At 41.6% G+C, this 26290-nt stretch overlaps 1 protein-coding gene across 5 annotated transcripts; it reads right to left on the bottom strand.

The window, feature by feature from the left end:
• Positions 1-1072: 1072 nt before the first annotated feature.
• On the bottom strand, positions 1073-26290 carry gatad2ab (GATA zinc finger domain containing 2Ab). Of its 5 annotated transcripts, none has more exons than XM_047342851.1 (11): positions 26122-26290; positions 10591-10899; positions 6864-6987; positions 6378-6509; positions 6099-6170; positions 5796-5912; positions 5467-5667; positions 5055-5304; positions 4541-4938; positions 4215-4446; positions 1073-3659 (listed from the first exon to the last, which is right to left on the bottom strand). In XM_047342851.1, exons 2-11 carry the CDS (start codon positions 10884-10886, stop codon positions 3526-3528), a joined length of 1956 nt encoding a protein of 651 aa, XP_047198807.1. In that variant the 5' UTR covers positions 10887-10899; positions 26122-26290; the 3' UTR covers positions 1073-3525. The 5 variants fall into 5 exon arrangements, with proteins under 5 accessions (XP_047198807.1, XP_047198805.1, XP_047198804.1 ...); XM_047342849.1 differs by lacking the exon at positions 26122-26290 and adding an exon at positions 25839-26112; XM_047342848.1 differs by lacking the exon at positions 26122-26290 and adding an exon at positions 17358-21850.

Here is a 26290-nt window from a genome sequence, read left to right on the forward strand (position 1 = left end):
AGAATAAAAGACTAAATATTGGAGAAGTAAGTAATGTAACCTGCAGAAAGGAACATGATTCTTATCACATCAAACAATAAAAGGTAAGCAGAACTCATCTCCTCCTACTGAATAACACTGATGTTTTATTGTCATCACACAGTAAAACTGCACTACTGGTTGTTGCAAGTTACTGTGAATATCTTTCAATGTGCAATCCTGATTGCATTGTAGATACAACTGCTATTTTAATGTATCCCTTGTTTTTAAATTGCTCCTATTAGCTGTTCTTGCATGGTTTTTGGTTTGTTTTGTTGTTGGAAACTACTGAAAGGATTCCCACTAAAGTTGGGGAAACGATGGGACATGGGTCTGGGAAGAACCCATTAAATGTTGGTGCAGATCCGTTCAAAAGGGAAGGTCCTGGAATATGTCTCGTCACCTTGCGATACAGAGCGGTTTTTCAGCATTTTCTTAAATTTCTCAGGGAATAATTTGTGGATTTTGATGAGAAAAATCCGGCATATTTCAGAGACAGGTCTCTATGACTGTGTAATATGTGTAATACAGATCAGAAGAATAATCCAGATTTTAAACAGATGTTTTCATACAAATGGTCTGTTCTCAGCCGGCACTAAATGTTTAATGACGCGAGTAGTTGAGGTGATGCTGATTAAGAGATATGCAGATTTAGTTAATCTTCAAAAGTTTAACAACTTTATTTGTATAGCACTTATCCAAACAAGGTTACAAAATGCTTCAGAAATTACATGGCAAAAAAAACTATAAAGTATTTAAATTCCATTAAATTTTGAGCGCAGGAGCAGCCGTGTAGCCATCTTATTAAAGCTCCGTCAGACTGGTTGTTATAATGAAAATGATATTAAGAGGTAAAGATTCAAAATATATCGGCATCTGCAATTTCCTGCGCTCACTTAGTGTCATTCTAGTTACTTCTTTTGTATTGATGCTTCTTATTCTTTCTGCTTTAACACAGTGAACACCCACATTGCAGGACAAAGGGATTCTCTTATAACGTGTCAGATACCAATGAAATGTTACAACACAATAATCAGGCAAAACAGTCCCGAAAGAGGGGTTAAAATTAGTTTTATTATTATTTGATAGAGCAGGAAAAAAAAATTTTAAAAAACACATTCTCATACATTGTTTTCATTTCCATTTGGGCTGCACTGCCTTTTAGCAGTATCTCGACCCAAACATACGGAATGGTGATATTGTCGTCAAGCAGCAGCAGCAGCAGCAGCAGCAGCAGGCAGTAGTCAGGACAGCACAGGGTTACACTTAGCAGGGCACAAAATGACGGGCTCATACCATTTTGCTTGTCTTGCATCCGGAGGACGCTGGCTGCTACCTTCTGCCTGTCAGGAATGTACAGACGACCTGGAAGATTTCAAATGCTACGTTTGTTTTTGAAGCAATTTCATCTTTGTTTGCTAGTTTCCATCAGCGACGCATGTTTATTGTGAGTTGCACCGTCCTAAATGAAACCCATGTGTGCAGTGATGATAAACTTCCACTGATGCTCATTTGCCTAATGACACATACTCTTACAATGTCACATTAGACTGTCACAAAATGGATCAGTAAGGAAATCAACAGGGCAGCAGGACTCCAGCTCTGTAATTACACAGTGATGATAATAATGAGCACTCTGTCAATGTGAAGAGGATAAAAGACAGCTACAGGGTATTGAAGGGTGGTCAGCTGTTTTTTTTTTTTTTAACATAGTGCTTACCAAACATCCAGATTTATATTTGACCCTTTTTTCACTGCTTAAATTAAATATATCAATATTTTACTTTACTATTTTTAATTTAGTGACACTTTGCAATAGGGGACACATGAACACAGCGCCATGGATTAAGGAAACTGGACCACCCTGACCCCCGCTCAATGCAATTAATGATGACAGCACATGATTGTGAAAGAACTGAACTCCATGAGCGCTGTGGGGACATGTTGTACATCACTAGCTTATCCTGTGCTGCTGCAACCTGATAAAAACGCACTATAGCTCATGTGAAAGGCATAGTTAGCTCAATTCAACCTTAGGACCGGACATAAATCATACACACCTTAATGTTAAAGACTAAAGAGACGTTCATGTCATGTGTTGCTATAGGGGTTTTTGCATACTACATTCTGAAAGCTGTCCAGCTCCTCCTGAACCAATCGTAGGGCGAATGGGAGCCAATGGACACAGAAAACAAATGGTTTTATGTGGAGATCCATTCAAACTTAGGGCATATATCTTTACTAACATGACCCTATAAATAAACCCAGAGACAGTTTGTCTATAGAAGAAAAAAATAATGCACCACAACCTATGACTAAAAGCAAAAACAATGTCAAAAATACGACATTCCTTACACCCCCTCAGTTTAGCATGATTTCATGTTTATATCTAGAGAGGGTTCAGATAAACTAGAGACCTTCTAGCAGAAGGGATTCCATTTGGGCTCCACTAGTTCTTTGGAAGGTTTTTTTTTTTCTGTTTAACAATATTCAAGAAGAATAGTCCTCCTAACATATGCTCCCCGTTTTTACATGAGTCAGTGAAACCTTAAACATTATTCTTCCTCGTCTTAGAAAAAACAAAGTATTTAAAAGTAGGCCACAACATGGAACCCAGCAGATGTAAAACCACCTCTACAGTAACATTAGCCTGTAAATTCAGACCTCGACAAGAGGCCACTTTCCAAAGTATCAGGGAGCACAATATTCAATATTCCAAACACAGTATATGACTCACAGAAGAAAAAGACAAAATCCTAATATTCAGCCATACAAAATAATCCAACACGCATCAACTTCTCTACTATACATGGCGTAGGTTAGAGAGAAGAGGCAGTCTGTGTGCAGATAGATTATTTTTTACAGTCCTTTTTTGTTTTATTCATTTTTGCAAAGCTGAAGCAGTTATTCTGTGAATGATCCTTGAAGCTCAACCACAATCCCTGTGATGAGGTCTTCGGTGAAGTTCAGTTTGACCACCACATGGGCCTGAGTCTGACGGGCTCAGACTGGAGGGGCAGGACCTAAGGCGGATATTTTATTGAGTATGAGAGGGATTGTTATTCTTTCCCTGCCTAATCCAGAGGCAGGGCAGCTCAGGGATTGTGTGGCAACTTCCACTTGGTACAACCATGAGGGTCAACCGATATACAAGGAGGGAGAGGCGACATCACCCGAGAAGTTTGGAAAATTGTACACGCCAGTGTTTCATCCAGCCCTCAGGAAGGTATCCAAAATTCTGTTTGACAATCTCCTTGTATCCCAGAATCCTGAGCTGTTGCAGCACAACTCCAATTTGGGAAGCAGGACTCAGGTATGAAAGATGGTGGCAGAAAGATCTGAGGAGATTGAGGAAACACCTCCATCCCACAAAAAAGAGGCTGTTTATCCGCTGCACCATTTGGCCAGAGGCATAGAAGTCCATAGAAAGGATTAGAATGATAATGAGAATGGCTGTTATTGATATTAAAAAGATAATAGTTATGTCAGAAAAAGAGTAAGATTGCATTATTTCCATGTGTTGGCTGCTTGGGAGATAGAACGGGAGGGAATCATGTCCAGCAGGTACTCTCGCTGGCGCTCCACAGCAGAGGTGGTCTTATGAGCAGACAAGCTGGGGTTCACATAGGCCATGGACACACCTGTAAGGAAACAAACACATCAGTTGTTAATGTACAGGATATTAGTGACAGCAAGATATTACCAGCTGCTTTCAGACATGCACTGAACTCCAGATTTTCTCCTGAAACTATAAGGAAGGGCTGTATGGGAGAACGCAAATGTCTGAATCAGTTGCTGTGGATGTTCCTCTGCCAGGACCCCAGTAAAAACTCTGGATGATGTAACTGCTTTACATGGATTCTATAGGGAAATATTACATTATCATAATATTTTGACCCAGGTAAGAAGAAGGCAGAGAGAAAGGAAAAAACGGCATAATGTGAGATGAGTGAAAAAGGAAAAGCATTATACCCCCTACCAGTAAAACTGCATTTTTTAGGATTGAATTACTTAGTACACAAACAAGTCAAAAACTCTAAAGGAATACTAAACGAAAAGGCTTATCCTGGGAACATGGAAAGAAAGAAGGAGGAGTAAGAGCATCAGAAAGACATCCACCTCAGAAGAATGATTACCCCAAAGAGGAGCAGAAAATGAGATCCAACCGGTCTAACCTCCTCTCATCGTTTATATACCTGCGTTGCCAATGTTCTGCTTCCTCCAGGCAGCCACGTTGGCCTGGTGACTGCTGCTGCTGCTGCTGCCGGCGCTGACCTTTGCCCCCTGCTGCAGCAGACGTGCTGCAGCATGCTTACCTGGCCTGCTTCCCAGCGCTGCTGACACCGAGTTGTGCAGCTGAGAGGAGGTGAATGAGTGGACCACACCACGAGACCTCACCGCAGACTGGATGCTGTGTGACAGCTGACTCTGTACAGAGAGACAAAGAGAAGCACTGTGATTGAATGTGGAAAAAAATAACAAACCACAGTGTTGGTCCATGAGAGTGAAAGTCCATGCTAACCTGCTTAATGGTGGAGTGGTGGGCAGACACTGGTCTGTGCTGCATGGCAGCCCTGACCTGCTTGTACTGCTGGGAAATCAGCACCTCACTCTTGGACATAGAAGAGGAGGATGAGGTGTTTTTAGAGTGAGAGGAGGAAGAAGAAGAGGCTGCCTGCTGCAGGATGCGCTGTTCAATCTCCTGCTCCTGTTGGAGTGCTTTAACAAAGGCTGCCTTCAGACGAGTGGTGTGCTCAGCCTTTAAGGCCTTCTTCTGATTAGATGACATGCATTGGTCACACAGGATGGTCCCAGCCTTCTCTTTTCTCCAGCGGGAGGTAAAGTCTGTCTTACACTGGGCACAGGTGTATGGCTCTTTGGGAATGGAGCTGGCCATAGCAGCAGCAGGGCCCAGATTGCCTGTGTAAGAAAGAGCTTTTTTTAGACTTTATGTACACTATGACACTCAAATACAAATACACCCACCCCTGCACTACAACATCCCCAAAGTAGCCAGAGTGTGACGATCTACTCACCCCTGCCGTGCATCTCCAGAAGTTTTTGCACCACCTCTTCTAACCCCAATAAGTAGATGAACTCATTATTCGCTGCCGAAGGCAGGAAGTTGAACTCTGGGGCAGGAGGTTTGGGTGGAGGAATCTCCAGTAGAGTCTTCTCCAACTGTTTACGCAGAGCGAGCTTGGCAGCCGCCTGTCGGCTGGCTGGTGAGTCATTGATGTTCGAGTTAGGTGACATCGAAGAGCCCTTGAGGCTGGTTGGAGAGGCCTGGATACAAACAATAAAGTCAAAGTCAGGAATGACACACTGGGATGTTCTTCTTATGGCTGACCAAAAGAAAGACAGCATTGCAGTGTAGTCTAGCAATGAAAAAAGGGTCCAGCATTTCTATAATAGCTTTACATATAATAATTATTATAGTGTCCTAACCTGAGGGATGTTGACCATGATATTACTGTTGGCCACATTAGCCACCCGTATGAGTCCCTGCTGAATGATCCTCTGGCCCTGGACCTGGACATTGGGCACAGAAGCCCTCGGTGCCAGCAAGAGTGGAGGGGGGCCTGAGCCGCTGTGCTGATGCTGATGCTGACGTAGACTGGCTATCTGTTGAGGAGTAACTGCAATAGGCTGATAACAGCAGACAAACAGAAGAAGTCATTAGACATGAGACCCAACAGCTGAAAGGAACGTGAACAACTGACAGAACTTAATAAGGTTTGTTTCAAAAAGGTGAGAATATGGTGTTACACACTAACCTGGGCTCCTCTGACCAGAGGTGGCATGACAATCTGAGAGTTGTGTTTGGACGGGACATGTTGCCCACCCCTCACTAATGGAGGAGGGATCACCGTGCCTGAGCTGCGACCTATCATCTGATAATACAAGAAGAAAATAACAAAAATTGTACTTTTTTAAAACATTCTTTAAAGCTGAATTTAAATGAATTTATAAACAGTCAGCTCCTCTCCGCTGTATAATGTACCACAAGGCCATGTGAATTCACAACATACGTCTCTAAAACACTAGTGGTGGCAGGGGGCTCTAAGTGTTATAACTACCTGGAGGGGTCCTTTGCTTGATGTGATGCTTCCTCTAACCAAAGGAGGAGGAGTGGCTACTGAGCCAGTCGCCTAGAAGTAACAGGGTATAGAGTTTGTGTTTAAAGCTGTTTGTGTTTAAAGATACAAATAAGCTGAAATGTTTGATGGAGAATAAGAGGTGTGTGGTTTAATATAACCTAAAAAAACCCCTAACAAATGCATCAGGGTACAATCTATTGACTCTAGCGAGATACAATAAAAGAAGGAAGAAAAAAAACAACACAACACATTCTTTACCTTCTGCACATTGCTCTCCTTCTGGATCTGGCTCTGTCGTAGTTTCTTAAGCAGCACTAGTTTGGCCTCTTGGAGTCTCAGTTCTTCCTTCAGCGTTTTGATGATGCGCTCCCTCTCTTCTGGAGAACTCTTCTACATAGACCATGACAGAAATAAAATTCTTAGGGGACAAACAGGGGAAGTTTATTGTAGTTATTTTCAGGTTTTAAGTAACTATTTCTCAGACAGGGATAACAAGGATGACTAAGGTGGTTTATAACAGATTAAGTCAGTATATTTAAAAAAATCAATAAAAAAAAATTTCACTATAAGTAGTAATAATACAACTAATACAAAAATATGCTTTCAAGTTTACTATTGAAACCATCAACAAATGTTTGTGTGGGAATAGATGCTCCCTTCTTTTGATAATGAAGTGATAAAGATGTTGAAGCCGGTGGACAAAACAAGAGAGTTTTGTACGAAGATTAAATTCTGTTTCCCCACCATCAGTTTATCTGTGTCAGTCTTTGTGAAGCAGTGTCCGTTCATGAGAGGACTGGATGGCTCGTTGTCCGATAACACAATCACATCATCTGGTGATGGTGGCTGCCGCTCTTTCTTTATGTCACTGAGGGGAGATGACAGAAGATAATATTGATTATTTGTGGATGAATGATAAATTATATTTCAGCAAAGAATGTTGAGGGTTAAAGGCAGAGGATGTTGCACCTTGATAAGCCCTATGAGACAAATTGTGATTTGTGCATATAGGCAATACAAATAAAATTTGATTGATTGAAAGAATGAAGATTCTATTACATTTCAGTCAAGAACACTGTGTTCACTATCAGCTGCAACCAACTGTAGTTGTGTCTAGCGTCCAATAGATGGCGATATACAATAACGATTTTATCTTGTGTCCTAGAGCACATTTGGGACACAAGACAAGAACCAAGAGATCAATAAGGGTGTAATGGCGACTGAGGGAGATCACAACAAGCCATTATCTCTAGAGAAAGGTAACATCGACAGATCTCCTGCTCGCTCCCAAAAAACACACAGCAGAATCAGCCACAAACAACATGCAAACAAATTTCATTTTAACTGCATTGTCTTTTTTTTTTTTAACAGTAGGAAATGGTTTAGGGCCTTTGAAAAAACGAGCCGCTGCTTTTTCTGAGGACTAGTGAGAACAAAGACCACTAGCCGTGTGCTAAATATGAATCAACCTGGAAAGGGGTGGAGATAAGAAGTCGGGGTTGGTGGCAAATTTGCAGCGTGGGGACAATGTCGGAAAATAAAATCTGCCTCTATCACAGCAGGAATCCTGTCCGGTCTTGAGAGTTGATGCATTTGAAAATAGAAGCCGAAGAGATAGCAAGAACTGGTAGAGGCTGATGTAAGGCAGTGGTCGTGATATATAAGGGGTTTGTATCATAACCTGGGGTTATGCATGCACACATCCAGGGAAGTTATATAATTGTTCGGGCCTTGTCGTGTGAGCGGCTTCACATCTTCGAGATCAGGCCCAGTGTACCACACAGACAGGGCCTCACCCCTCCCCTACCTCTGTGGCGAGGCCTGAGGCCTAGCCGGATCGGCACAGCCTGGGCCTCGGCTCTCTCCTCCCTCCCAGCTGCCGACACCAGAGTCACAAGCTGAGAGAAGCGGAGGTCCGCTGGAGACACTCGAGCGGGTGACAGTGAGGGGGGAGGGGAATACATGGCCAGGAGCCAACCTATTGTGTACACTCTCTCTCACTCAGTCACTCACTCAGTAACTACTTCACACACCCCACCCCCATCCTTACTTGTTCATCTCTTATACTCCAACTCACTGACTCAGTTCTTTTCGCTCTTCCTCTTGCACGCTCCGGTCTTCAGACACGTTTCCCTGCTATCGACTTTCACACAACAGCTGTCGAACAGACACTGCTCGCTCAGTTCAACAAGGTCATCTATGTAACAATAACCATGTCATTTATACTTGCATTTATAAGATAAGATTTTCAGCAGCCTAAACGTTCTCAACACGAACCACAACAAACAGTGTGTCATAACATAACTTTGTCCAGCTATCAAGAAATGAATTAAACCACGTATACACATTATACTGCTGCATCCTGGAATGTAAGATGATTCTGGTACATTTCCATCCAAATCTAAAAAAAAAAATGTTTTTACATCCTGATACTTTCAGAACACTGCTATTCTGAGAACACTCCAGCAGTCTTCCTCCACAGCACTGTTTACATTCACCATATATATCATAAACCACGCCAGACACCACGAGCATTCGAGGGGAATTGAGAGCTTCAGTATCTCTCACAAAAGTGCAATGGGGACCCCGTGCTTTGACTTGGCCTCTGATGGCATGACATAGACTACCTTGTGGTGGTTGCTACTAGTCTATTGAGAACAGCTTACACAAGCATCGCAACACACACCAGCTTGGTTATGTAAGGTCCAGTGTTTCTGCATGCCTTGGCTTCCCCCGATCATGGCTTCACACTGACCCCACAATGGGACTTACTGAATCAGATGTTTTTAGGTGCAGTGGGTGACTGTTAAAAATGCAACCCAGGAAGGGGCCACTTTAAGCTATTTAAGGCTCTTAAAACTAAGGAAATACATGGACTATAAATAGACCTGGCAAAGATCGGTTTCAATGTTTACTAAAAAATATGTACATAGCAGGGCTGGGCGTTGTGGCCAAAAATATTCGGTATATTATCACAATCAATTTCTGATCTTTATTTCTTTCAAGTTTAAATATTGAATTTGAGTCTTTAAGTTTTGAGTGAAGAGACCAGGAAAAAAAAAAAAAAAAATCACAAATCTGAGGCAGAACATTCTAAACAATTCTGTGTGTTGTTCCTGTCTGTGGTTGCACAGGCATATTGATATAGCTTTTTAATACAATTATATTGTGATAGTTAGTGTCATCATTCCCTCAACTAGCCCTACCACACAGCATGTGAAAACTATTAAAGGATAAAAGTGAATACCACTTATTTTATACATGCTCCCGTTGAAGACGTTCCGTCTGCTCAGTTCTGTTAATTTACTGCCATGTCAGGTGGGAAATGTTGCTTGAATTTCAGGTTCTTTGTATATTTATACAAAGTTGGCCGACACAGACCCAGTCTTATCAATAAGGTTGTCACCTTGCAGTGAGTAAGCACACCAACACATGCTGAGGGTTAAACAGGGGCCAAAGGTGAAACTTCAGTGAACTTCTTATATACCGAACTGAAGGCAGAGCCAACACACTCCAGCTTCAGCTGAATCACCTCTCGTCTCCACTTTAACTGCCATCACATCACTGTGTGTTTATCGCTCTACCAAACACGTCACATGACATCAGGCATTTCTCTGTGTGGTCATGTGACACACCCACAACCCCTCCTGGCCCCTCCTTCCTCCAACAGCTCCTTCCAATGTGGAAACCATGGCAACGGCCAGTTGGAACCAGTTTGTGACACATAGCCTTCATTTTGTGTGAAGTGAGAGGCAGAGTTCAGGTGCTGCTGTGGGAGAAAATGGAGCCCAGGCCTCAGGAGCCTCAAACTTTTTAAAATGGGGGCAGGCTGCTGAAAACCACACAAGCGACTTCCTGTCAGGCCATTTGCTGGTGCAAAGTTTGTGAGAAACCAGAAACTCCAATAGACAGATCTCTGTGCATAACCGCAAACTGTGCAAGCGTTTACTAAATCCAAGGCCAGCAGTACATAAAACAATCCTCAACAAGTTCTCAAACAAACTCACACACTAGATCACACATCACGTCCCTTAAACACAGATGATTATTCAACATCAATGAGGCACAACCATTCCAGAAGTAAACCTCTACATCTTCTTCCCTCACAGACACAAACATGTTTGTAAACAACTTATAGTGCATTTTGTTCAGCTGGAAATATTAAATGGTTTAATGTGGGCAAAGTTGGCTGAAAATGTCAGCATTTCACCGATTTTTGGTCGCACTCTGGAGCCTTTCCAGTGTACAGGAATAGACGGTTTAAGGCTAAATGTTTATAGTATTCCTTTCAATGTTTCTCATAGACTAATAGGTTTGACAGTATCATGTAAACTGAACAATATATTCCTTATGATGAACCTCTCAGCCCCTGTTCATGAACGCCATGAAGCACCGTTCATATTACTTCAGGAGTTCAACACACAAAAACATTCAGTAGCCAAACCAAACTCTAAGCTTTTCCTTCTCTAACCTTTTGGATGTACTCATGTCGACGGGCTCGTCTCTGGTCTGCACCTCCACCTTGATGGTGGCCTTCACTTCTCCAGCCTTCAGGATACTGGTTGCTACCTTTGCAGCCTGATCACTCTTTAGCTTGACACCTTCGGCTCCAGATCCCACCAGGTCCGGGGGAGATCCAGCTGAGTCTTCCCCATCCAGCTTCACTCTTTTGCCGTCCATGTCCCCGAGGGGCCCAGTAGGGGTTGCACTGTCCTTCTCCAGAGCCCGCTTCTGGCTGCGTGTTAGACGCACTGCCTCCTCTGACATGGCTGCTCTCACCCTGGGGAGACAGAGGACAAACAGTTACAAACTGCCTACATACAGTTACAAGACATATCACATAGGTGCAAAAGGTCTCCAGGGCAACATAGAATTATTATCAACGGTAGATGTTCTACATCTGTGAGCATACACAAAGAAATGTTCAAACTGAAATATATTTTTCATCTGTTTCATCATACTGTAGCCCACATCTCTGCTTTACACTACTGTGCAGGTTCCTTTGAGCAACTTATTCACTTGCAAACCTGCCTCTCTATTGCCTATGAGGTAACCATAACAACTACATAATTAATGTTGCAAAATTTCTGGAGGGCAGCACATGTAGTTCATTTTTAACATAAAGTGGCCAAATCATGTTAATTAAGAAACATATTTTCCATTACCAGTACCTAACTAACAGAGGATGTCCTGAAATATGATGTGGAAATGACGTCCAATGAGAGAGTAGAAGTCCTTGACCACCGGTGTGAAATAAACCATTTCGTTAAGTTGCGTTGGCTGAGGTACGATCAGGTGTCTGAAGTTAACATGGTGGAGCAGAGAATACAAAAGCCTGCGACAGTCCCAACGCAATTCAAAATTGAGATGATAGAAGTTGACAACAGCAGGTGTAAGCCCTGCAGTGATAACTGAGTTGAGAAGCTGCCCTTGTCTTAAGTTGCTTTCAGACATGCACTCCGGTGGTGTGAACGAGTGAGAGGCTCCGCAGTTTCAGCCTCCTTTCTCCACCTGTCCTCCTAGTATAAAGTCCATAGAAATTCAGGACAATTCAATGTGTGAACCCAGCAGTGGATTCACCGTAGCAAGTTGGGGGGCTGAAGGACACCAAAATGAAAAGAAATAAAATAAAACAAATATCTCCTTGTGAAATAGCCAAGTCATACATGTAGAAGACACCCACAAAGATGTCAAGAGAGTTTGTGCTGATAAGAACTGAAAACACTGTCAGGATCACGTGATCTCAGCAGCAGAGTTAATATGTCACTTTGGGTCTCTGTCGGCTGCACCCGGCACTACCTCTCTCCTGAATAATACGGAGGTGGACAGAGTGACTGATTTCTAAGCCACATCTAATATGAATTTACAATATTACACAGGTTAAGACGGAATTTGATACTTAAAAAAAATACCCATTATCTACATTTTTTCTTTCAAATTTTTTGGAACTTTTAATCACATTTGGTTCCACGTACTGCTGATATATTAAACCAGGGACTAGGAAAGATTGTGCATTCAAATCCTGCACTTGTATTTACATGAGAAATTTTGTAGTGATGGTCTACAGAACAAAAATGCAGAACCCCAACCTGTTTGATTAATAAATATTATAAACAGTTAACTTTTGTATTGAAGCATTAATTGATACAATTGTGAAAATGTCCATCACTACACAGCAATACAAAGTGCTTGTTTTGTCCACTCAACAGTCCAAAACAAAAAGACATTGAATTTATTGTCACCTATGACAAAGGAAAGCGCTAAAACCCATCTCATATTTGTGTTAGAAAAACCGATGAAATGACTGATAATCAAAATAGTTGCTGATTCATTTTCTTTCAACTTATCGTTGCAGCTCTAGTTCGATTTAGCTGATATTTCCAGATGTACAAAAAAGGGACAACTCAGAGGTTTATGGACGTCTCCCGTCCTAATGCCAGAGCCCCAGATGCTGACCCAAATCTCACTCAGTATAGTAACAGCACAGGGTGGAGAGACCCACTTAACTTTCTGGGAAAAACCTTTACACAGCAGAAAATTTGCACTGTGCAACATCCAGCCGAATGAAGGCGTGCACTCATTTTAGAGCAGGAAATAAGTCTTGACTGGACATTTTATGAAATATGAGTCTCACAAAAAGAATTTGCACAAATATGAACACGTGTGTTTTTAAAGATTGCAACAGCCTGTCTTATAAAGAGTGCATGATTACACACACACCATGATCTAGCATTTCTGAATTCAGAAAGCTGACTCAAAGTCATTGTAGTCCAACGTGACATAATGACAGCTCCACATTACCCTATCCCAAGATTCAGTAAGTAAAGGTAGAGGTTTAACCCCTGGAGAGACAGAGTGGCAGAAGGGAGGGAGAGAAGGACAGTGACGGCCACAGAACATTCCAAAACATGTCTACCAGGCAACAGGGGGGCAGACATATCAATGACATGTTGACTTCTGTGGTTCTCAAGTCACTGACAAACATAACGAGTCTGTCATCCAGAGCCCACCTTTAGTTTGACACTTTTTACAATTATGTGTAAAATGTGGATAAGACACAAGCATCCTTGACATTTTACAAGATGTTAAGCTGAGATGCTTGCAATAACTCAACCAACCACACCCTAAACAACTACAACAACACAGCTAAAAACACTGAATTCTGTGTTAGTGGAGGAAAAGATTCACCCTGCTCTGGTACACAAGGCCAGATGTGCCCTGCTGTACCATCCATGGAAACAAAGGCTATCTATCTGCCAGAAATGACAGTCTGTGCGTGGGTGACTGCATGCATGCCCATATACCACACACAGTGCTTGAGAAACCATACTTTACCCTGTGAAACTGTACAAAAAGGTGGCTGCATATTGCTTAACTGCAACAGCGTGGTGGTGAACCGTTTCATGAATAAAATGACTAATCCCTTTGAGACAGCGCAGTGTCAGATGTGCACGTCACTAGGACGGCTGTGGTTGCTAGTTTTCTTCTTGAAACGTCATCAACATTAGTGAAGCCACACCACTCACACAAGAGGGCACCTTCATTATATGAGAGTTTATCTGTACCTAACCATCAAACAAAGGAGTCTATGCTATTAAGTGCGACACCTGAGAAGGTTACAGGGCAGAAGAAACTTAGCATTAATACTTCAAGCGACCAGAAGCTGAGATAGTATTGCACTCAGATACTGTTGTTGAGAGGATTGGTGATGAGAGGAGGAGGCATGGGAACAAGCAAGTAAAACAAACCTAAAAGCGTCGAGGAAAAAGCTAATCTCTCTGTCTTAGTTGAGTCAGTCAAATTTAAGTCATATCAGATATCTGGATCTCTGGTTTTGAAAACTAGGATGCGTTATCCATCATCCTTTACTAAAAACTAATTTGATTAGAATGAGGACCTCAGGAATTTGTATTTCATGGCCAGACAATCAACTGCCAAAAGATCCTGAATAAATCAGTGTCAGTGGCCTTCCTGGCAGTTTCAATGTGCTCCCAGCGCCATCCAATGTGTAAAACCAAGTGAAACTGACACTAGTATCTCGAAAACAAGTTGGACATCAAGTGCAGCAAGAGATGCCTACAGGGAAGTGGTACCCCATATTGCTCAGCCTGGGTCTCTGCGTCTTAGAGTGGCCTTCAGTTCAAGGATCAGCTTTGCCCATTGTCCGCGACCCTTGATAAGTACACCACTCAAGTATCCATCAACCCTGCCATGCCTGCTCACATTACAGCCGTTTGACTTCTACTACACACAAAGCCCTCTCACTATGAAGGATAGGCTCCGATTACAGGAACCTATAAAATTATGACTTATCTTGAAATCAGGTTTTAAAATTATCTGCTCCCAGATCAGTAACTACGAGTTGCAGCCTGCTGGAAATCTGCAACAACTCCAGCCAACCAGAGCACAGAATGGGGTGATGTTGTTGAAGATACACGTAGTGGTAAGATTCCCCCTGAGTTTTTACATTACACATATCTGTAGTGATTTGGGGAAATCAAGCAATAACCATCTGTGTGAGAGACAGGGCAACACAAAATCGGTGCCGCTTACATTAACTGCATCATGCTCGTGTCTGGCTGGGACTGAAGAAACAGAATGTTTGGCTAGTTTTCTCTCAGGCTTGGAGGGGACTGGACAGAAACGATCTCTATACTTTACAACTGTGCTGTCCACTTAAGTATTTCTCTCTCCTCCAGTGTGATGTGTCATTCTGTGAGCAAGAGGACACAGAAGAGCAAGAGAAATACTAGTCAGGGTTTCTCCTGGTGAAAGATCATGTAGTGTGTGACCCTACGTCGCCAGTCTCGTGTAGTTTGAACTCACAACTGCACAACTCACAACGACTCCCAATCACAAGATCATTTAGTGTGAACTGTGCCGTGACCTGCCGACTTTGAAGTCGTGTAGTGTGAACTCGTCTTTAGGCATTCGTTAACAGCACAGGTGACTGTCTGGCACCACACACACACCAAATGCCCCCCATTGTTAACAACACCACTTTAGCTGCTTTCAGACGTGATCTGCGTGCAAAGTCCGGAGAAATGGCTACGGAGTTTACCAACCGTTTGCCTTTCACACATGAACAATGCAGCGGGAGATTCTCTGCACAGACGCGTTCGCAACAAATCACATTATTCAGGCGAGTGGTGGAGCAGCCAGCTGCAGCAGGCAGAGTCAGGAAGTAACGTATTAACTCCATTGCGGAGATCCTGTGATTTTCTTGACAACACAGACACCGTTGTCAGTTCTTATCACCACAAACTTTCTTGACATCTTCGTGGGTGTTGTCTATGTGTATGGCTACACCGGGATATATTTGTTTTCTTTCTTTCCATATTTGCATCTATCGCGTATTAGCACTCGTGGTGAATCCAGCAGGGGATCCCCTGTCGTGTTCACACATCAGATTCTCCTGAATTTCTACAGACTTTATACTAGGAGACCAGGTGGATAAAGTCAGCAGAAACTGCTGAGCCTCTCACTCGGACATTTGCGTTGACACATGCACCTCCTCCGGGGAAAAGACAGAGGATCTGCGGAGTTCAGTGCATGTCTGAAAGCAGCTTTTGTTATCAGGTTAGGAGTCATTGCTGTGCCCCTCTCTTTATTAAATAGAATAAAACAGAATACCATTAGTGTCATCGCAAGTTTGCAATACAACATTAGACTGAGAGGGCAGACCGGTTATGTCGACACACAATTTTATCTTCAAGATGTCCATTGTGATTGCTGGCAAAATATATCATGATGCATGCAGCTGATGAGCACATTAATGTCATAAAAGCTCACAACCATATGAATGTAATATAATCCAATAAACAATGTATTACTGTACCTGAGCTTGACAGTAGAGACCCACTAACACTCATTTTTGCAGCCAATACTGATAACGACATATTGTGTTCACACATTTACACATAATACGTTTTCTTGACTACAAATTAATTAATACATTTTTACCATTACAAATATGAGGAACAACCCACTGTTTGCTGTGGACTTTTACAAAATACAGAGAGACATTTTACTCACGACACTAAAAACCAAGTCCATAGATGTGGTTCATACCAAAACATGAATTTAGCAGAATCTGCAACAGCCGTAACAAGAATTTTTTTCTGTTCAGTTTTTGCATAATTATCTACATTATAAAGCATATTGTATGTCAGTGTAACGTCAAACTTGTGATACTGTGCATCCCTTCGACATGAAAACAACCAGAGGATTTGAAAGAGAGTAGAGGGCCGCAGCCAGCGATTAGTGATCTGTGTCTGTTCCTCTCAGGAGATTATGGAGGAGGAGTCCCCCTTGTTTCCCTCAGAATAATAAGACCTGAGGGCAGAGCAGATCTTAAGATAGAGAAATAACAAAGGATGAGGTAGTTGAGAGCCGCAAGTGAAACGACACATCGCCACTGCCCATTGAAATTAACCTAAGAACACACGTGTATGAAAAGAGATGAAGCAACCTCTTTGATTTACTACAAAGGCTTGGTCAAATCCAAAACATTAAATAAAATTTACATTCATCTTAGAAGACTATGTACAACAACATCATTAAGTAAATCAAGCATCCCTGTGTATAGAGCAGAAGGATACGAGGGAGTTGTCTGAAAGAAAAAATACATTTTGTGACCTGGACTGATACTACGGGTTTTATTCTCAATAATTCTCCTATTGTGTCCATTGGTTCATAGAGAGCTGATCAATGGCAAATGCTCACCCCCTAAGGTAGCGTGCTAGCCTCTCATCTCCAGCACAGTAATGATCTTCCCACTGGGACTGGACGCAGCCAGCCAACACATTAACAGCCTTTTTTTTTTTTTTACTGAAGTTTTTCAACTGTGTCCTTGAGGTTCAATATAAGGAGAATAAAGAATTACACCATTCAATAAAAGCAATACAAGTATGGATTATAACTGCCCAATAAAAGAAAACAGAATGGCAACTCTCTCTTGTGTGGCTATGGGGCTTATAATATCGAATGAATCAATAAAACTGCAGATTATCTCACTGGCAGATATGACCAGGAGGTGATCATCTTGAATTCAGGGTGATTACTTACAGCGTAAGTAAGACAATAAAAGACAATAAAAGGTTAGTCCCGAAGCTACATACATGTCATGTCTTTTTCAATAAGGAAACCCATTTCAGCCAATCAAAGAGTAGAGTCATTTTCCTTCAGAATATAATCTAAATAGAAAAAACCTGAATACCAAGGCTAATATGTGCTCACCAGGCTAGGAGTGGGGGCAGGGACCAGCTGAGGTGGTGCCATGGTTGGGGGAGGGAGAAGGGTGCAGAGCGCATGTGGTTAGCTGAGCCATAATCTAACTGTACCCATGTGAAAAATACTCTTCCTTGTCTTCTCTCAATTGCTCACTCTACGTCCTTTCCTCCACCTCTCCCCTCCTCAGTTGTTCTGTTGTAGGCTTGGACAGCCCAGAAGTGTGTGTGTGTGCCCCTACTGGTTGGGTCCCGAACACCAAGGGTTAAGCCCCTGCCATTTTAACGCCACTGACAGATCAGACCATTAGGGTGTTACCTAACAAAATGGAAGCCTTTAACCCTGAATCTGCCAGACTGCGTCTGCATGTGTGTCAGTGTGTGTGTGTGTGTGTGTGTGTGTGTGTGTGTGTGAGCCAGAGCAAGAGCCACACAGAGTGTATCTGTGTGTGCGCGCATGTCTCCACCTGGATTCTCCCTAAGCAACGTGACAACCACAACAGCAGTAAGTCCAGGCAGTGCAAACCTGACTTTTGCGCATGATCACACAATGCATTAACATATAGCCACATTAACAGACATACAACAATGGTTTGTTTTTTAAAACACAGATACACTGATGTACTTGAATGTATCCTTATTACATAAAGAACTAACAAATAAAGAAAATCCTTCTTGCAGCCAACATCCATCTCGATTCTGGCAAGCGTGCACGTGTAATGCATAAAAGCCTTCAGTAGCATTTTGAGTAATTGATTTATAACCTTATAAGAACATAACTTAATGACTGACAGAGGGATCGTCTCAGTTACGTAGCTCTATAACACCTCAGCTCTCTTGAGCCTCTAATTACAAAATCACTGGATACATTACAAGCTATAATAAAAAGGGAAAGATAAATGTTTTCAACAATCCAAGACAGGGAAAATCTCCAATTTCTCCAAATTGCTTCCAAATGGTTACTCCATAATCCTGTAAAACCAGAAGCCCATACACACATAAAGAGCCAAGGGCCAGGACACACGCAGACTGCTATCAGATTACTTTTCTCAGAAATGGATGGCAGCAGGAAGTGACCAGAGCAAAAGGGGAAAACAGAGCTTAACGGGTGAAAAAAAAACTGTATTCCAGACAACACATCTATGAGCTAAGCACACCATCAGTACACAATGTTAAAACACAGAACTGGGTAAAGTAGGTCAGCTTTTGAGTCTGAGTCAAGTCAGTGTTTCACAAGATCTTCAGTAGCGCTTAATCCACGTTAGCCCACCAAATAAAAGTGCTCACATTCAGACAATACTTAAAACATACAAACTAACTACTTGCGTATTGATACGTTAACCTAATTATCTGATTTTACCTTCACAAACGAAAACATCCCTACAACATTCTCCTCATTGTTATTGACTCACAATAGTTAAATTTCCTTATATTAGATTCAATGGATGGTTGGTTAAGTGGGATGATGTACTGCAACTTGTTAGGCTTGTTTAGGCGACCAATGGAGATTAAAGTAAAATCACACACACAACTTATCTGATACACAAGAAGTGAGTTCTGATGTTTTGAATCTACAATCCAATGAGTGCCACAAGCATTATATATAAGGAAGAACTACTGCCTGTGTTGCTATCAATAAAATGTACATGTGCACAAGCACAAAGTGAAGTCAGTTTTCATGATGATTGTGCAAACAGATGATCATTGTCCAAATTTTGCACGTTCTCAGACTGACGTGACCTGAACATTGGACCTGTCGGAATGTGAGCACTGGCGTAAATCTATTGGAGGACACCCACATTCTTTAAAGAAACTAAAGCGCTGTTAAAAAAAAAGGGTTCACAACTGAATGTCTGGCAAAAGAGAAGTCTTTTTTTAAATGAACACACCCAACATCACCTCCGGGTGTGGCTGTAAGTTGTTTCTGTTGCATTTGTTCCCACACCCAACAGTGATGTCATGGCTAGAGGCTGAACCTTTATACTTTTGAGGGTTCCATAATTATGCCTAAAATATTTAAAGGTTGTGTAGCCAAATGTTTGTTCAGAATTTTAGTCTTGTTAACTTATTCTTCTCTCTACAGCCTCTGCACCGTTTGCAGGTGAAAAGGTAGATAATGGCTGAGAACAGCATTTCCCATTAATTGCCTCGACGGTAGCAGCCTGTCATAGTCCAAATTATATCACCACTGTCATAATGATCTAAACATTTGAACACTTCGCATAACAACATTGTGAAATAAAATCTTTTTTGAAATTGCTTCATTTTAGGGAAATGTGCAGCTGTTGTGCTATGGCCCAACTTGCTCCCGGTCTCGTGTTTATGTACATCCATAAAGTTTTTATCATCATCTGCAGTCAGACTGACTTAGGCATCACATCTTTTGTTTCCACTTTGAAAAAGAAAACCTCGCTGTGCATGACATGGTACTGTGTGATGTTTTCCCCATGAATCAATTCATCGTCATAGATCTTATTCTATGGGAAACTCTGGAGGATGCTGGGATGCTGTGAAAATGTGTATTTCTCTATGACAGTGGTCACATGCAGATTTAGTTATACTTTTGATCAAAAGCCATTAAATACAGCAGCACTTTTAAGCTTAACCTCAGACTGTATCACATTCATATTGTTATAATTTTCCATCTCACATGCACAAGTTTGCAAACCAAATGTGTCATTTTAAACAATCCTCAGTCAAAGTCAGTCGTATTTTTTATGTATCAAACACAAAGCTCCTGAAAGATTTTAATCGTTTACTCTTACGTGAAGAGCAGCAGTCATTTACATTAAATCTGTCAGTAACAATGGTGACCAACTGTCATGATAGAAAGTAAAAAATCCAAATATTTATGGCTGCATCAAATTGAGGTGGAACAGACTGCTACAACGTATTTTGTACTGTTGACCTCCTCATACAGTTGATGTTGCAAGAGTGGTCTGAGAATTTATTTAAACTGCAATTCTCCATCAATGAGGAAACAACTTGTGCAACTCTACAGAGGGGTATGTGATATTCTAAACATAGATTGGGTCACTGTATCACTTAAATCCCCATATTTGTAATTAAACCACATAATTATGTGTGCAATGCATTTTTTGCAAGTATAAAACAATGATACAGTGCCTAAAATGTGAGAACTAAGATTGTTTTTGGACTTATTATGTGATGTTAAAATTTGATTATGGACTGATCCAACAGATATGACTGAGGCAGTGGGAATGACAGAGAGCTTCAGGAATGATAATCAGTGGTATCATCAGTTGTGTGACGTCGTGCAAGACACTTAACCAATGTGTTTAACTATTTTCTACCGTTGTTAATCTAGCATTACACTATAAATTTAACCTGTGTCTTCATTCTGTCTTCTCCCAGCCCCACACCCACAGCTTTGATTTCAAGAAAATATTCTGCCAACTACTGTATGGACCATATATAGGGTAAGTGAACAGTGGGCTCAAACTTCCGAAGTTTGGGTAACCCTTGTTTTGTTAGGCCAAACATGACTGTGCACTTAGGAAATACATAAAGATAGAACCTGTACAAAATGGCCATGTGGCAGGGAGTCGGCCTGGAGAGTGTTTCCCCTTTTGGATATATGCCTTGATACTGCATGCATCCAAGTTGCTGGTCTGCATGTTTGAGAGTTGCCATGTCCGCACTGACCACACAGTGGAAGCAATTGTTGGGGGCAGACTGATAAAAACAGTAGAAATGTGTATCTCATATGGTGTTAAAGTGGTATTATTGTTTACATTGCATGGGATGCCATTTCAGGCAATTCCGGTCATGCAGGTTGTCACTTTTGAGTAAATATGCTAGAGGAACAAAACAGACGCACAATTGGCTTTTAAAATATACATGTCAGCAGTATGTTTATAACCATTAAAGGGCTGAGCTGATTATACATTGGAAAATGTGAGGATTTGCATGGCAGCAGGTCTGAATGTGACCAGTTCCCCTTCCTCCTTATATTCAAAGATGCTTAGTTCCAGAAATGCCCAGTAAAACAGAGGCAAGAAGGCAGATGCTTAACCTGCATTAATAGCTTGGGGTAGCCTGATGAATGTGTATTACTGTATATACTTAATTAATTTGACATTTTAAAGTAATGTTTCTGTGCCATACAACTACACAATGAAGAAAACACCAGAAATTGACACTCCATTTCAATACTGCATAGCTTTCATGCATTTGAGTGTTTATAAATATTTCCAGATAGGGAAACCTTTGACAAATGGCCCAGGTGTCATTTCTTTGTACCTGCTGACTCATCATTTTGTCACATGTATTTTTTACTTTAATAAAATAACCATAGTGAAATTAGCTCAGTTTGCATTTCAGCTTAGTTTGTCATCTTCTTTTTCTTCCAATCTATCAATTTCTTAGTTGCACAGTCAAACATTATGCGTTTTTTTAATACAAATCAATATCAAACAGGACAAAGTCTATATTTACTATAGTAATCAATGTTAAGAAAACACTTGATCAGCAAGAACTAATGTGATATTTTTGCATTTCTTCACCTTTATGAATTTCTCTACCTATATAATAGTGTCTCTATGGGTATAAACTCTCATTAACAAACACTACTTCTTACTATGTAAGTAAGAGCCAGTTCATTGTAAGTCAAATGGCCCACTTGGTCAACAGGGGTCAATTTATTGAAGGAATGCCAGAAGTTTTTGCAATAATACACGTCAAATTAAAACCGAAAGGCAGCATATAATTGGAAATTGGCCAGACAAATAACAAGCAATGAAAAAAATGTGCTGTCAAGGTCAAAGTGTATTGTGGAGTGAGGCTGTAAAAATGTCCCAACTCAGTGTTTTCTTTTAAGTTGAACTAAAATAAAGAAAAGAGGTTAGTGTCAATAAATCTAATAGTCAACTCATAACTGCACATATGTACCCGTAACTGTCTGAGACAGGGAGTTCACACTGTTCACACACATGCTTGAGTCAATATGAAGTCTAACGGGGTAAACAAGAAATAGTTCCGTCAGTCAAACATTGGAGGGCTCCTCCTGCTCCAAGAATTGCCTAAGGCCTTTGGGTGGGTCCCCGTGGCCAGTAGGACTACTCCTGTTCTCTGGTATGCAAGACAACAAATAACAAAGACAGACAGTTCTTAAGGGACATAAAACCTATGTGTAAATACTATGTAAATCTGTAAAAACACACTTTGATCAAGTTTGTCAAAGCATTGAGTCACTTTCAAACCTTCAGGAAAAGTTAGTGATTTAACAATGACATCTGGTGTAAGGTACTTAACTTAATATGAGATAAAGCAATGTCAAAGTCAAAAACTCCTACTGAATAAGATGTAAATTTCCACTTAAAGAAGCATGCATAACTTTTGCATCCAATACGATAAAGAAGTGACTGACATGGTGTAAATAAGTCCAAGACTCCTACAGTCAACACTACTGAGGCCTACTCCGAAGAAAATCATCGTAAAAGAGAACAACATCTCTATCCATACTTTGGTGAGACTGTTTCAGAAGCACTTCCTGTTAACCTTTTCATAATGACTGAGCTCAGACTCCACCAGGCTGCTGTGATGAACTATGCACCACAGTGAGGTCACAGATACTGTTATGATAACAGTAAGCCAATAAGCAGCATTTTCAAAGTTCATGGGAGATTTAGTCACTATTGTGAAAATATACATTTAACAATTTTATCATTATGGACGTTTATCATTACAACATTTTAAAAACACAACGCAGTAAGTGCTATGTTCACACACAACCTTTCTCACCTCTCACTTTTCTCTGACAGTAAAGATTTTCCACAATTAAACTCAAGAGCAACCAGACAACCTTCTTTCAAAAGCTGCAGGACCACTGACATTCTGTGTCTAAACAGACTTTCTATAGTATCTAGAACTAAGAAGAACGACATATTAGAGGCGTTCATACTGTTTATACTCTACAGTGCAGCATTTTGAGTCTGAGAAAACTAGTTTGAAAGTTGGCTACAGTGGTCAGAGCCTGAGTTCAGACACTGAACACGGAAAGATAAACAAATTCGCTTAGCTCAACCCCGAAAATCATTACACAAAGAGTGCAGAAAACATTCAGCTGCAGCCTCTCATGTTTATCTGGTTCTGAGCTTTACTGTCATTAGTTAAATTAAGAAACTTTGTTGGTGGTTCATCATATCAGTTGTCACTAATTAAACTTAGCTGCTGTTGAGACTGCATGTAGCTGTCAGTACCTATCAAAGATAGTTTACGAGACAAGATCCACTCTGCAAAAGCAGTGTACCACCATAAGGGAACCATTTCTTCAGTTCCAACAAACCCAACAGAGTGAGATATCACATTCCTGGAGTCTCATGCCATAGCACTCTCAGAAGCTGCATCTCTCCACTCAACCTTTAGTCATATCATGAGTAATTTGCTCTTTTAAAGTTGCTATTTTTGAACCACCACCTTCAGTATTTGCACCCAGGAGCAAATAAAAACAAAAGGATTGGACTCAGCGTCAGCATTATGGTACCCTCTTTCCAGAGAAGTACAGACCTCTTAGCATTTTCCCCCATTCATTTGGTTTAGGTAATGTGCTAAAATGCTCAAGTGTTGGACCTAAATCTTGTAGTGGAAGGGAATACACTGAGATGTGGATGGATGGCAACAATAAGAGCTATACCATAATACCTTGATAAGAGTTATCACCAGTGCTATGGATACTTGTTGTTGTTAACCATTAAAACGGGTAGGACGCACAGGCAGAATTCGGGGGATGTCACATTTCCCTGAGAATTAGACAAATCAAAATTCACTGTGTTTGGTCATGGTTGTGTGAAACAGGTGTGATCTCCATTTTAATATCACTCACACCCATTACGTCTATCATAATAAGGAACAACAGCAGATACAACTAGTCTTACCACCTTTAAGTGTGCAGAGCGACTTTCAAACTCTGACCCTTTACTTTCATGACGCCAACTCAGCAGTAAGGTTAACACAATATGTTGAAACTCAACACTGAAAAACTCTTGCAGCAAGATTAAATTCCATAAGATTGGACGTGAAACTATAAACATTAATACAACCGTAAGAAACTGAACAACTACCTCAGCAAGCATGATACCTTTGAGCCTCATTTATGAGTAAAGTTATAAAAAAAAAAATTATAAAAAAAAAAAAATCAATGGGTGATGAAGAACACTGTTTTATCTTAAAAAAGCTTGAGTCCTGTTCCAGAGTGGATCTCGAATCATGCCTGTCCACTCACATCACTTTCAGGAGGGCTTCTTTTTTTTCGGTAAGGGCCACCCCTCCTCAGGCAAATCCGAGGGCCCATCATAAAATGCAAAGCGACATGTGTCCCCATCACTAGCCAAGGGTGCCAACTGTCTATTCACTCTGAAAGGGGGCACTTGTTCAGCAGAGGCAAAGATATAAACACTGCTGTTCAGATTACAAACACCTCAAAGCCAAGTGAATACAATACTGAATTGAAGTGTCCGCTCAGGCAACATGAACCATGGTTTATAGATTTGCTGTAGATCGAGGTGATTGCTCACAAATCCCTGATCGCAGAGCAACAAAATATAAATAATGTATCCCACAACATCTACTGACTAATAACACAGTTGTATAGGGTTGATCGGTATATTGGTTACAGAGAATACATTCAGACGTGACAGATCATTACATACATGATGAAGTGATCTCGGTTAGGAAACACTGATAATCTGGAACAAACACAAAGTAGGCATTTGGTTGTCTGTGGTGTGACGTGGGTGATGGCTGCTAATCCGTGGTGGACGGACAGACAGACACTCCGACGGAGGCGCAACCGTCCACCATTACGCCTCCATAAAACAGGCTTTTCACGGTTGAGCTAATCTGACAAAGTTGTGAGATCAGTGGCTCATAAAGCCGTAATCATACCCATCCGCGGCTAAAACGAGCAGGCAGCTCAGCAATAACCGGTGGCAATACTGTTTATGGTGTCGATCAACGTGAGTGACCCCACGATGCCTTAAAAATAACAGCTACCTACGTCCAACTAACCCATCAACAACAACAGGCTATCTGATGCTAGCGTTAACTTGGCTTGCCAACAACAACCTGCCCATCTGTCCGGCTACACAACCAGCGGCTAACCAACGCGAGCTCACAGTCAAATGTGCGGCTCTCGGGGGTTTCACGGATTCATTTAAAGTCGCCAGACACCGGAGAACGTGCGGCGTTAAATAAAGATGCGGACTGTGATATTTAGCCTGGGTGACGGTGGTCGTGCAAATAGCGATACACCGCAGACAATGAAACCGACCCCGTCACCGCCTCACCGAGCCGCTAGTGGCTGGGAGCTAGCTAGCGAGCTAAGTTAGCCTGCTAACGCTACCTCCCTGGACACCCTGCCCAGACAGACAGCCGCAGAGTGGATTCACAAATAATCGAGCGTTAATTGCGCACAGAAATGTTTTCTTTTGGATTCGTGTTGCCTCACTACAAGTAAACAAAAACAACTTACATTTCACATTGTAGCGCGAGCATCCCTGCGCAAAGTTTGTCGGCGAAGTTAGTTGTATTATTGCTGGACTTTCTGGGTTCCTGTGTGTTCGGAAGGTGTGTGTGTGCTGCTCCGCGACACGCAAACTGTTACCTTGCACGTTAGCTCAGATGAGGCTATGCTAGCTAGCTCAACTTACGTTAGCCGAGCTAACGCCGAGAGAGAAACTTCATTCGTCGTCACAATTTAATTGGAAATCGAAACATTGGACTAGTTGGACCGGTGGTGGAACACGCGGACTTACGGAGTCTAGGAGGAGCTAAGCAGAGTTTCCCCCCGCGGTTTTCGGGTGTTTGAGGTCGGTGTTTCGCTGGCTTCGGCGTAAAAATCCCGGGGATCCCCTCTCGTCTGTCCGCTGCCACTCCGGCTGCCAGATAATGAGCCACCACAGGCGGCGTCATGCTGCGTTCAGA

This window comes from Hippoglossus stenolepis, chromosome 14, assembly GCF_022539355.2.
Source record: "Hippoglossus stenolepis isolate QCI-W04-F060 chromosome 14, HSTE1.2, whole genome shotgun sequence".
Lineage (NCBI taxonomy): Eukaryota > Metazoa > Chordata > Actinopteri > Pleuronectiformes > Pleuronectidae > Hippoglossus > Hippoglossus stenolepis.

Excerpts from the sequence above, each read along its gene's own strand:
- gatad2ab (XM_047342848.1), bottom strand. The coding sequence starts at position 17,431 with ATGCGCTCTGCACCCTTCTCCCTCCCCCAACCATGGCACCACCTCAGC. Across the intron at positions 5,305-5,466 it reads TCATGGTCAACATCCCTCAG|GCCTCTCCAACCAGCCTCAA; the intron begins GTTAGGACACTA and ends GTTTGTATCCAG. Across the intron at positions 3,660-4,214 it reads GCAGAACATTGGCAACGCAG|GTGTGTCCATGGCCTATGTG; the intron begins GTATATAAACGA and ends GTTTCCTTACAG.